Below are 14,407 nucleotides of genomic sequence, written 5' to 3' on the forward strand. Positions count from 1 at the left end.
AAAGAGCACGCTGTTGCACAGATAAATTTCTTTTTTACGTGTTGTGAAAATTTGGTAGCTCTATAACAAATATGGTGCTAGAAAAGTTGTCCCGCGCAAAACAGTTTTTGCCATATCGTACATTTGTAAGACGGAGACAACGTATGCGGGTGTAGCGTCCTCTAAAATGTTTTATTTAACATCTATGACATATAGACATATAGTTATATACAGTTATATGTGTATTAACAAAAATATCAAACAAGTCTTATGAAATATAAATTATTGTATTATTAGTATTTTATATATAAAATGTGGCAGACCCCATTTATTTTAGGGCCCCCCCTTTATAAATGCTGGTTACATACCTGTTTGACAAATCTTAAAACCTCCTTCAAGTTTTAAATAAGTATTCCCAGTTACTCTGAGTAATTTATCTAAATAATCGCATTTTTGGTTTGAATTTTTGCATTTTATTTTAACATTTATTTTAATAGGTATGTAGATATATTTACTTACTCCGAACACAATATAATATATTAGATAATACAGTGAATTATTTTTATTTCCTTTATAAAATTGAAAACTTTGTGTGAATTATTATAGTAATATATTAAATACTTACCATATTTTGTTACATCTTATTGATGTAAAATAAAATTATCTATCTATTTTATTAATTCAATATAATGTATTTTTCTTTAATTAAATAAACATCAACTATGAAGTATATTATTATTATATAATGGAGGGAAGATCCCCTACTGGCTACTTTATGGGTCTTAGCAAGATCATACATTATTTCAGCACTCCTATGACGTCGCTCCCCAGCTAGGAGATTGCGTCAAATGTTATCGACCGCATAAATCATAATATTATCATCAATCATAGTATAATACTAGCTGAACCCGTGCACTTCGTTGCCCGTAAAAAATAGCAACTCTTAAAAAAATTATGATTGTTCAACTTTTTTTGGGTGTAACTTGCTGCAGTAAGTGCAACTCAGCTACCCTGGTAAGCGATGTTCAATAATTTGATTTGATGCAAGCTTTACCTGATCTACCCGAATAACCAATAATAAATAAATACTAATTTCTACTGTAAACTGTAACCAATGGCAACTATTAATAAATAAAAATAAAATTTCCAATTTCCATCGTGAACCTCAATATCCCTATTTGAGCACCTCTTTAAAATGCGAATTTTAGCAAATTCTTTCGTATTGCACGGTAAAAATATGAGAAGAACCTCTATTCCAAATTTCAAGTTCGTATGTTGCTTAGTTTTTGAGTTAGAGCGATCGATGGCTAAGTGATATTTGGATTTTATATGTATAGATTATTACAATATACAAGGTGATTCACTAAACATACTCACCTAGTGAGTAACGTTACCCCCATATTTCGTTTAATAATACATTTATTTAAATTATGATTTTTTAATTTTTAATTATACCTAGTACCTGCTTGGCTACTTATTAACGCTTGAGGATTATATTTTAATTTATTATTTGGATGTTTATACAATTTAAAGAGTTCTATGGGGATACAAACTTCTTTGTTTCAAATTAGAACAAACCTTTTTTCACTGTAAATTGTTAAGCAGATGATTTGTTCAAAAATGTAGATTCATTTAAATAAAAATTCAAACGAGTAGTTTCCGATTTATTGAAATGTATAATGTATTTACCTCATTACCAGTGGCGCATTTAGAGGGAGGCGAACTTCATTAGAGAAATGAAAGAAGGGCGCCTTCATTAGAGCATAAATAAATTGTTTTCAAAATGAAGTTATTAAAAGTTAAAAGAAGGAAACTGAGAAAAAAGGGGCGCCGAAATCATAAATACGCCTTTGCTCATTACCTTCTAAAGATAATAGTCAAAACGTAGCCAAAGTGGCAATTGCCCCGCCACCCACTGACAATTAATATCTAACAAATATGTTAATGTTTAACGAAATTTTAAATTGGGATAAAAATTTAAATAAAAATACACTTGGTTGTCCCCTGTCCTGATGAAATTTTTAGCTACACCCTTGATTTTTAATAGTTCTTAAAAATTGTTTTACAAAAATATAAAATAGATCTAAAATTGGAATAAGTATTTATTATACTTTGACAATTTTTACAATGTATAGAATGCTAATGGATTTATATAAATTACTAAAATTTTCAAAGCATAAATATGACACAATCTTCATAATCATCCAACCTCTTTATCATAATATGAAATATGGACCTAGTATCCTTAGTTTACAAAGTTACACAAAAACTACTCGTTCGAATTTTGAATTAGGTACCTACATACTAATTTAAAAAAAAGGTAATCTAATTAACAATTTTATTTTTAAAGTAAAAAAGGGCAATTCTTAACGGAAAAATATTGCCATAGACAATTCTATTTAAATATTATAAAAAAATTAAGTATTAAAATTATGGTGCTTAAGTATAGATTTAAACAATAAAATCACGAATTAATATAGTTAATTTGTGATTAAAATAAAAACTTGAATAATTTCATTATTGAAGAAAAAATGGAGGTGAGCATGCTAGGGAAATCCGCCTGTACATAAAAAAAATATTATAAATGCCGTATCAGTACACCATAATAATACTATTTGACAAAATAGACGATGGAACACGTCGTCTGTAGACGGCGTGCGCGCGGTCAGGCCGATCCACCATAGATAAAAGATTACTGAACCAAAACTATATACAAGAGTTGAGGGTATACAAAAGGGTAATAGTCCAGAATTGTGAATCCCCGATGAATTCCGGATCGCGGACGGTCTGAACTCAGAAGATACGTGCAGCTGCATACACGGGCACACGGCTATAATTATAGATTTATACGGTGGTTGCAAACACTCCGCACGGCGCACACGACAAGTCGGCCAACACCGCTCAGCTGTTCTCGACTGGCTGGCAGCCTTGTTCCATTGTGTCCCTCCCGCCCCCGACACGCCGCGTGGCGATCGTAGTCCTCGGACCTCACTCCTCCGCCGTCGTACTCTGATAAAATATGATAATAACAATATTTTAATATATGTATACAAATACAATATAGTATCGTACTGTCGTACAACTGCAGATCGTTCCGTCGAGTAAAACGTTTTTTTTCTCGATTTCGGTCTCTCACCTTCCCGTACTTCCATCACTACTCCGGTATCCGATGCCGTCTCGGCCGTTCCGCCACCGTCGCGACCCGTAACACGCACAAGGCACAACACGCGCGACGACTCTGCAGCCGCCGTCGACGATCTGCGACGCGTTTCCTCTTCGTTCAAAGTCGTCGTCGTCCCGTTATCTTTGTTATTGTTTTTTTTTCGTTCGTTTTTGCTATTTTTTTACGCACTCCCGCCGCTCTCTCTGTTCGCCACCACCACGGCACCACTACAGCCTGCCGTACGGGGACACGATCGCACTCGCGATTCACAAGTCACATACAATATACACATTATTGTTATTATATTCGTGCAATAATAATTATAATATTACATATTATTTAAAAAAAAAAACATATTATTATCATTATTGTTGTTGTTATTACTATTATTATTATTATTACGCACAAGCAACAACTTTCGGACCGCCGCCGCCGCGTCGTTTTATTTCGTCTGACGAATAAAAAAAATATAATATCCGACACAATCGTATAATACGCTACGCACAAACATCATACGCGCACGCACACGGCCGTGCAATAATAATACATTATATTGTTGCGGTTCATCGTCGTCATCGTCATCCGTGTGCCTGCTCGTTGTTTCATTTAACTTAGTAACAACGGTCGTAACAATAGAGAAAATAATGCGCAGTGTGCTCGCCTCTGTCGTTTGAAGAATAACGTCGCAGTTATGCGCCTTTTGTGAAAAACAATTTTTTGACTTTTTCCGAAATCCATACCGCATCGATATAAAATTTACAACAATATTATACTTTAAACGCACTGATCGTAGTGACGACACATTATTTATGGCTATCAATCAGATACTATCGTCGAGCGCCCACAGAGCCCTAGCGCACGAGTACAAGAGTCTTCAGGATGAACCCGTCGAAGGATTCAGAGTAAAGCTGATCGAGGACAATCTACGAGAGTGGGAAGTGGCCATATTCGGACCACCAGAAACCCTTTACCAAGGAGGATATTTCAAGGTGCCTTATTTTGTCTTTCCTATCTTTTTTGTTTATAGTTAGGTAGGTATAACTACAGATATTTCCCGATTGGTTTGTTTTGAATGTATCTAATGGTATTTGCATTTATGTAGGTCACCAATAATGATTTATTTTCAATGTATTTTGTCAAATTCAAATAAATTACAGTGCACCACACACATAACAAATTTGTTATTTACATTTCCATAAAAGAAATCTACCCATAATACATACCAATCTACTTAACTTACTTACCTACCTCAACATGTCATTAGGACTGAAACATTTCAATCACTATTGTTTGCCTTTTCTTTGAGGCCAAACTTATAACAAACATTAATTTATGATTATATCTGTTATATACTCGAATATCTTAGCTATAGGTGATTTAAATATACCTAACATTTTAAATGTTATTATCATCTTACACAATATTATGTTTACCTATCTGTTTAGTATGTAAATTATTACCTATACCTACTTATCTTGAAATTAATAATTAGGTAGTATAAGTAAGTGCTAAATTAAAATTAAAAGCCAAACATAAATAATTTTCAAACATTTTGGGTAAAGTAAAAAATGTTTTATAGATATAGGTATTATACCTTAAATATACCTATGTAGGTACCTACATATTCAATATTTATAAAATATCAACTTAACTTTTTTTGTTATATTGGAAAGCAGAAAAACAATCTATATAATACCTACTCATGTAATATTTTTTATTATGACATCAAAATACATACATTTGTAACAAGAATGGCTTGATAGGGAAAGTTACCCTCATCCATTGGTAATATCCTAGGTATAAGTTATATCATTTGACATTTAGGTGTAAAGAAAGGAATACAATTGAGTATTTATTTTGTCAAAGTAAGAATTCATAATTCCAATTTCTTTTTAATCTGTGAGTGGGCTTGTCATCAGGGCCGGATTAAAGACATTTTGCGCCTCTGGTCGATAATTGCACCTCCTTCCTATTTTTCGCCCTATACCTACCCTTATAGTTTGATATTATCCATTATTTATACTTCACATCCATAGACACTACTAGGGTAAAAATTCTGGGGGGGGGGGGGCTACAGCCCATCTTACAAAACTATTTATTTGAATTAACTCATAGGAAGCTTATACCTAAATTCTCATACACTTTATTATGAGTCATAAGAATAATAATTAAATAGTAAAATAGTATATATTACTATATAAGCTAATATTAAAATAAATAGTGTAAAAAAACCAGGTTTTTATAACTAAAAATAATATGCAAATCTTGCACCCAGGGGTAGATGACCACTCTGCCACCCCTTTAATTTGGCCCTGCTCATCATAGATACAATTTAAAGACATGCCGTAAAATGGGGTTGCTTTAATAATTTTTTTACTATTTCATGACAATTTTACTTTTTATTTAATGGATAACTTCTATAGTATTAACGATAAAACTCTCAAAATTAAATCTTAGTTACTGTTAGTTATGATCAATTTTTTAACGTTTTAATTTTTGAATTTCTGATGTTATCTTTAGAGATATCAATCTTTATAATATGCTATCAAAGTTACACAAAATAGTGGCCAACTTTAATACCTATATTTCTTAATGTAATATCAAATTAACCTCATTTCAACTAGAAAAAAAAATTTAATCATCATAGTACTCGAGATAGTACTCTGGTGAATAAAAATATAAGTGTATCAAAGTTGCCCCATGAAATCACAGTTATCCCATTCAACTGTGGTTTAAATTAATGGGTTAAGTATTAAATTACACATTATTTTTTACCACTTTTATTATGGTTAAAAAAGAAAGTAACCAAATTGTACACACAGTTTTGTGTGTAGAATACCTCTATTTTCTGTTAAATTTAGGTAAGTATTTTCAATATTCAAAATATAAATTCTAGGTAGACTAACCTTTACCTAAAATCTAATTTTTGAATTTACTTACCTACAAAAATATTTTATGTCATCATCGTATTCAATATTTAGATCCTAGTGGTCCTACATATCTAGGAAATATTTTTATAATATATATTGAAACGTTATTGTATTTTGATTAAAAATAATCAATTAAATGTATTGTCTTATAGGCTCATATGAAGTTTCCAGCAGACTATCCATATTCGCCACCAACTATAAGATTTCTGACAAAAGTATGGCATCCTAATGTGTATGAGGTATGTTACTTATATTTGAACTTAATATTTGAAATTTTAAAAATAAGCATAATAATAAGCAATAATTAAAATTAGGTATAAAATAAGTTGGTAGTGGATGGTAGGTATTTATTTAAAATACAAATTTAACACTAGAAATCAGATATAATATTTTGAATAAGTACCTATTACCATTTAATTAAAGGTCAATTTGAACTAATTATTAACTAGTTCAAAACTGTATTGATTATGCAACATGTAAATTTCTTAAGTTACACGTATGGTAAACACTAAACGGAAACAACAAATAAGTAACCAATTGCTGATACTTCATTTTGAGTTATATACTTTTATGAGGTTAAGAATATTTAAATAATAATTTAAATAATTTAAACTTATCAACTTAAGTATGTAATAGTTTTAGGTTTTAATTTTATAAAGATAAATCTAGGTACTATGTTATTTTATTTTTGGAACACTAAAAGTATGTTAGCTAAATATTTTATTATTTTTCCAAAGAATTTTTTTTAAGTACATAGGTACATTTAAATTTGTTGAATTTCGTAATTTAAACGTGAATAGGTATATTTTTATTAATTCTTACTAATAGATTATTTGAGAAAAATAATTTCAATAATCTTGCTCTTTATAATATTATTCCTATCAGTTATTACTTATTACTCATTATAATATATACCTTGCTCAACTATAATACTAGATCGACTTTTAGTTGAATATTAAAAATACCCATTATTATTATAAAGATAAATACCACAATGTGTAGTGTTTTATTGTGTGTCTTATGTTGTGTATTGCAATTAAAGATTAAACCTACTGTGATGTTATCAAAAATAAAAGTGTACATAGTTATATAATTTTGTATTTCAATTTTTGAAATTTATTATGATTTGCCTAGTTTACTAAAAACCTAAATATTTAAAGAATGTTATTAGTATAACTATTATAAGTATAACTTAAAAATCTCGTTGATATTTTAATTTTACTTTTTGTAAACATAAAAACTTACATAGGTATCTGAAAAAATCTGATTTTCAAAGCATAAAATACAAGATGTAAAATGAATATTCATTTGCATGTTTACCAGACTGGAAATAATTTGTATGTATATCAGAGGTATCAGATTAATTACTTCATACGATGACAACATAACAGTTAAATAATAAAATATGATAATTATAATTTAGAAATTGTGCTGACTTATGTTATGTACCAAAATGTACAATATACAAAATAATAAATCATTATATAAATCAATAAACATCTTTTAAAAAGTATTTGAATATAAATAAATTGAAAAAAAATATTAATTTATTGAATTGAACTTGGCATCCTTAAAATAATACCTTAAGATCTCAAAAAAATGTAATTTATTGGTATTGTAAATGTACTACAATTATAATAATTTTCTATTTTAATTAATTAATAATTTAATATAATATTATGGTAGTAAAAGTAATCCATAATAATATGTAATATTAATTGTTATTTTTAAATGGTAAATATTAATTTTAACTAAAGTGGTAAATAATTGTTGAGAGAAAAATATTAGATATTATAAAGATATTTATTTTACTGTAATTCTCTGTGTATCAGGGACAAATGTAAGGAAAGTCAAATTAACCTAGGAGGTCACTGCCAAGTTCTTGTCCTTATAAAGAACAAATTGGTTCTATTGAGCCTATTACTACTTGAGATACCACTATGTGTTATGAAAATACCTGTTTAGTTGTAACATCAAGGTAATCATATTAAAATGATAAGTAGGATTTTGCTTATGGCCCCAAGTGAGTTCAGTATTTATTCGTTTGTAAAGAAGGTCACATTGAGTACTGAGCAATAGTAATATCAATATAAATTGTGTATGATTCTCATAGTTTTTGATCATTATTGTTATTATAGAGATAGAAGGTTAAAATTTAATAAAATAACTTAATACATTATTAGTTTATATTAATATGAGTATTCCAAGTTCCAACATAATTATATTGATCACTTTAACATTATTTTATTTTATTTTTGTTATCTATTGACCAATAATCAATATTGATTACATTGAAATACTGAATGAAATAGAAGGTTAAAATTTAATAAAATAATAATTAATACATTATTAATTTATATTAGGTAATATTAATATTCCAACATAATTGTGATCATGACTTTTTCATAATTTTTTTTTTTGTTATCTATTGACCAATATTGAATAATAATCATGAAATAATAATTATATTTATCAACAACAAAAACTACATCGGTAATATAGATGAATACATTAAATTTAAAGACTGAGATAAATTATATAGCATTTTAATTGTCTGGTAAATATTTTTTTTCATAAAACTAGTGTATAAGAGTTGTACTAAAAGTGGTTTAAAAAAACATAAAGGTAGGAAGAAATTAACAAAGAAAGCGTGAAATTCTACACTTTCTCAAAAAAATAAGATTTCCGAACAGACCATTAACTAGAAAATTACTAATTAGCTACTGCAGTTATTTCATTTCTATAGTTTAACAACTCAGTAACTTACTCATATTTCAATTGATATATTATTATTGTTTTAAAATATACTTTTTGTTACTCCCTTCAACATTATTACATACATAGTTATTTGGTTACTTATTACTTTATTTCATGTTCCGTGTATATCTAGGTCAAGGTTAATGAGTTTTTAAATAATAAAATATTTCATTACATTACATAATATGATACATTTTTTCCAGAATGGTGATTTATGTATTTCAATTCTTCACCCACCAATAGATGATCCTCAGTCTGGAGAGTTACCATGTGAAAGATGGAATCCTACCCAAAGTGTCAGGTAACAACACTACCAAATTCAATATGCAATTTATTTGATGTCACGCTTTCACAATTTCTCTGTTAAAAAAAGCCAACAATTGTAATTTTAAAATATGTATCAACATAATTATTTACACTATTTTGTTATACATCTATAGGACAGTATTACTATCTGTAATTTCTTTACTAAATGAACCAAATACATTTAGTCCTGCTAATGTGGATGCTTCCATCATGTACAGACGGTGGAAAGATTCCAAAGGAAAAGATAAAGAATATGAAAACATAATAAAGTAAGTTTTTTTTACTTGAAACATTTTATTAAAAATAAGATTAGTTGCCATGTTAATTTTTACTGATTATTTCAGAAAACAAGTTGTAAGCGGCCGATTAGAGGCTGATAGAGATGGAGTTGTGGTTCCACTTACGCTTGAAGATTATTGTAAAGTGAGCCATGTTGCTCGGTCTTCAGCTGCTGCTGCTGCTATGGACAGTGATTTTTATGTAGAAGACTACGACTTAGATGTTGAGTCTGATGCAAACTCTGAAGAAGAGTATCAAGATGATGCTACTGATAGTGGCAATGGTGAATCGTGAAACCAAACAACTATTAGGCATTTACAAAACATTAAACAATATTTAATAAACAGACATAATAATTGCTACTGAAAATTTGTCTGTGTTGGACAAAATAATTTAAGCCATTGATTTATGTTCTGTTTTGGGGTCAATGGTCTCTTTGCATGTGATCTTAAACATTAAGATGACAATATGTGACATTGTTCTGATATCCTACAGTCACTTATACACGGTAGGTTTTCATACATACATGCATACATACATACATACTCTACATACATAAGTATATATTTATATACATATTATTTTTTTGCTTCCTCCAAATTTTAACTTAACTGTATAATTTTTTAATAAATTACTACTAAAAAAAAAAAATTTAATAATAATATAATATCTATTGACTTAGTTTATAGCTTCTTCTTGATCATCCCATCTTCTATAAACTTAATTTTTCTTAAAGTGTTTTGTTTCTTTAATTATTTGTTTAAATCCTTTGTAGTCAGTTAAAATGACTGAGAATGTTATTTGTCAAATTTAAATACTGTGTTATTGCTACACTCTTGTAGATAGTAAATTGAATTTAACGTTTATTATTGTTTTTAATACTTATGTCTTATATATGTGATAACAAAAAGAAAAAAATGAGCTCATAACATGAAAATATAAACATTTCATTTAAAATTCATTTTTTTTTTTAATTTGTCTATTTTGGTACTATAAAATTTTTGTTTAGAATTATAAAACAAAAAAAAAACCAAAAACAAAAATAGTTTACCTACCAATTTATGTATTTATAAATTTTAATGATGTCTTTAATTTGTTCACTATTGATCTACATACTTTCGTATTTGTTATTAGGGTATTATATATATAAAGACACGGCTAAGAATGATTGCACGTTTTTTTAATCGGTCAGACCATTTTATGTTATATTTTATTAACATGTAAAATGTATTAAGAATATATGTGTATACGTGTTTTGGTGCGAATACCTACTTAAAAATTAAACAAATATTATGAACTTACGAGTTATACAAGTTCACATAGTTGATTAAGAGATTAATTTTAAAATTGTATTCTATTAAACTATACTATTTAGTTGGTGGTTTTATTTATGTTGTGTAATTAACACACCTATGTTTCTTGTGTGATTTGGTCTAACACAATATACATATTAAATTTCACAATATTACTTAAAATAAAACCTGCGATTGCTGTATTTGATATACAGACTTCACAAGAGAAAAATAACTTTAATCAACCCTAATTGTTTTATATAACTGTTGAATAAATATAATTTGTTCAAAATTATAAAGTACTTTTTAAAACTATAGGAACATTATTCAAAAGATAATTTCAATTTTGTCTGTCCAAGAAACACTATGATATAACAATATTATTATCTTTAATAGTAAATTATGTACCTATTGGTACATAAAATATATACCTCCACAGGACCCGTGATATACAATAATGGATATTCAAATACATATATATATATACATATAAACATATAAATATTTTTTATGTTTGATTATACATTATTTGTATGATTGTTGTTATTATAACTGTGTACGGATCAACAATATAACATTATTTATAAGTAGAAAATTATCCTACTTTTTTGTACGTAAGATAAACGCCAACGCTTAAAAAAAAAATAACTGTTAATACCATGTAAACACGACTTCTGAAATCTAATGTGTGAATGTATTGTATAATATAGTAAAATGTATCTTTTGTAATAATATCTTGTTTTTGTTATTGTATGTGCATGCATTATAATATGTTCCCGAGCGATTACAATTAATTAACAAAATATTTTATATTTTAAAATACGTGAACATAATACTATTAGTGAGGATATGAGCGTTTATCTTCATAATTGTATTCAATATTTATATTGCACATTCATCTAAGAGAAGATAACAATTATATAGTGTGTTTATATATTGTAACTATGGGTATTACTGTATTATAGGTACTTGCATATTATATTATGTAAATATCTATAGGTGAATTATTATTAATGAATTATGGATCTACTTCAAGTGTTTAATCTGTGTGGATAATATGAGCATCTAAAATAAAAAAATTAAGTTTTCATAATGATTTTAATTTTTTTTTTCTAACTAAATTTTGTAGTATAATTTTAAATTCCATATAAATATAATATATAGTGCCATAGTGGTAAACGTTGTGTTCATTCAAAAAAGTAGCAAATATTTTGGTAGGATAGGCTCGTGAATTATGTAAATGTCCTTTTAATTCATTTTACGTTTGAGATATTTCAAAGTTTCTCTAGTATTATCTATATAGGTCATAGGTGTGATTGTTAAAAGACCGACAAATATGAAATAGCCACCAAGTTTACAGCCATGGTCTATGAGCTAAGTATCCGGAAATGTATGCGGTAGGTAGGCCTAACTTACGATAGTACGATGCTAAACATTTTAATCGTCTTTATTTTTATTATTTATTATTATTATAATAATAATATTATATTATATCCATAAGCTATTATTGATAGATATCTATTATAATATATTTGTATAGGTACTTGAGTTATGACTAAACGTCTAAACCTATGTCCCGTGGGTATCTACAATATACACAGGTGTTTTTATTATCATATAGTTACATTGGTGTTACCTAAATGGGATTTTCGAATATACCTACTACTATATTATATGTACTAGATCGATCCATGTTTGGCGCGTCCCCGGGAAAGACGTCTAAAAAGATAATACACTGCATAATGCATATACTTTAATACTTACATACCTGTATACGGAGCACGTCATTAGAGAAATATAAATGATTGTACACGCACGCAATGCCATATAGTATCATTTAGATGACGCGATTTTCCATATTCACCTATTATTTTAATTGTATTATTTCCCTTACGTTCGAATTCTGCGTCATCGCCGCAGGACTTCTGAGTTTCGAGACCTTGAATTCGCTTGCTGAAATATTTTACATTTTATACCATTAACATAGAGGTAGATCGCGTATAAATGTGCCTAAAAGTACTATATAATATAATGTTCTGTGTTCAGTAGCTATTTACGGAAACTATACATTAGTACATTTTATACATAGTGAGCTATTTACGGAAACTATACATTAGTACATTTTATACATAGTGAATAAGTACTTTATATTGACTGTAGCATGCAAGTGGTTAGGTATACCACGCATACACTACATCAGCTCGGAAAGATCATAATATGTGTGTAAACGACATTTTTTCAACGAAAAAATTGTTTTCGACAGTATTCAATATTACAATATTGAAACGAAAAATTTTAGTGGCTGTGACTGTTTAAAAACTGGGAGATTTTGTACGTTATAACTTTTGCTCTTTCGCCAAAAAAGGTTGCCGACCTCTGACTTATGTGGCTATCAGGCTATGTAATATGTTATAACTATTATAGCCAATATGAAAATCGGAAAATTTGAAGTTTGAACCTGGCGGGCAATTTGAACAGTAGTGAATAAAAATATTTTTTTACACTGTAATGATATGCTCACACACCATTATAATTATAAACTAAAATCTTACACAGTAATAAATAACGGCCAGACTGTCGCTTGTAGAAATCGAACATCCCCAATAAAATCATTGTCATCGACAAATAGGTACGATCCCTATTATGCGATCACGATTTAAGAAATCGGCACGTACCTACTGGTACTCCGTGGTGTGCAGGGCGTGCAGAATTCTTATATATGTCGCCAGAGAAAATTAATGATAAAAAAGGTCCTTGCCGCCAAAGAGAAATCTAGGTCCGTGAAGTACAAAAAACCTTTGATAAAAACCGCCTACCACTCTCTGGTAGACATATTCGTATCGTCCCTTAAATCAGTGCATGAGCACCAGCCACCGAGTAAGAACCTCTAAAAATATCAACATCGATTTCCACGAGCGACAACTGGACTTCTTATGTTAAGTCAAAGTCAGTGCGTTTTTATTTCGAGTTCTATATTTGAAGTATTACCTTGTGTCACCTAAAATCTAAAAACTCTTTCAACATAATTTACGAACAACTGCGAATCAGGTAAAGCATTTAATATAATATTTTACATTGATTGCAGTATTAATTTAGGTATTCAGAAAAAAAAGCCACGGAAAAAAAAGCCAATAAAAAAAATCCAGGGAAAAAAAGCCACGGGAAAAATAATCCACAGAATAAAAAGCCATGGGAAAAATAAGCCACGGAAAAAAAAGTCAAATTAAATAATTAAATAATATATAACAATTAAAATTAAAGTATTAAATTAGGTATTATTTAAAAAAATTTTACACATTATTGGTCATATTGTACACATAACATATATTTTAGATTCTAAACAGCAATGAATAAATTTATTTTACACACTTTATTTTTATTTTTGTGGGCTTGTCATCACCTTTAGGGAAAATAAAAGTGTTTCAATTTCCTTAATTAAATATATTAAGGAAATTATTAAATTTATTCATATATTAAAATAAAATTGTTAGTATTATCACATTAATAAATTATAAGGTTAGGTCATTATTAAGTCAAAAGTCAAAACATTTTTCACTAATATTATAATATTGTAATGTTAATTGTCGAGTATAAAAGTATATAAGTATTTAAAGTATAATATATAGATCAATAAAAACGTATTGTGTGTGCTATTGCAGTTAAAAATTCTGGTAAGCTTTTCTCATTTCCTTCTTTGATTT

General features: G+C 28.4%; 1 protein-coding gene and 1 long non-coding RNA gene across 2 annotated transcripts; one reads left to right on the top strand and one right to left on the bottom strand.

Moving 5' to 3' along the window:
* Window positions 1-2,300: 2,300 nt before the first annotated feature.
* On the bottom strand, window positions 2,301-3,185 carry LOC115033833. Its single transcript, XR_003839157.1, has 2 exons — window positions 3,052-3,185; window positions 2,301-2,988 (listed from the first exon to the last, which is right to left on the bottom strand). It is a non-coding gene; the product is annotated as an uncharacterized LOC115033833 (long non-coding RNA).
* Window positions 3,186-3,413: 228 nt separating this feature from the next.
* LOC100159762 (ubiquitin-conjugating enyzme E2r-like) lies at window positions 3,414-9,762 on the top strand. The gene is given in 5 exon segments (NM_001161939.1): window positions 3,414-4,131; window positions 6,225-6,311; window positions 9,033-9,130; window positions 9,270-9,404; window positions 9,480-9,762. Coding segments are annotated over 5 exon segments (729 nt in total). The 5' UTR covers window positions 3,414-3,951; the 3' UTR covers window positions 9,709-9,762.
* Window positions 9,763-14,407: the final 4,645 nt, after the last annotated feature.

Source organism: Acyrthosiphon pisum, chromosome A1, assembly GCF_005508785.2.
Source record: "Acyrthosiphon pisum isolate AL4f chromosome A1, pea_aphid_22Mar2018_4r6ur, whole genome shotgun sequence".
NCBI classification, from domain to species: domain Eukaryota; kingdom Metazoa; phylum Arthropoda; class Insecta; order Hemiptera; family Aphididae; genus Acyrthosiphon; species Acyrthosiphon pisum.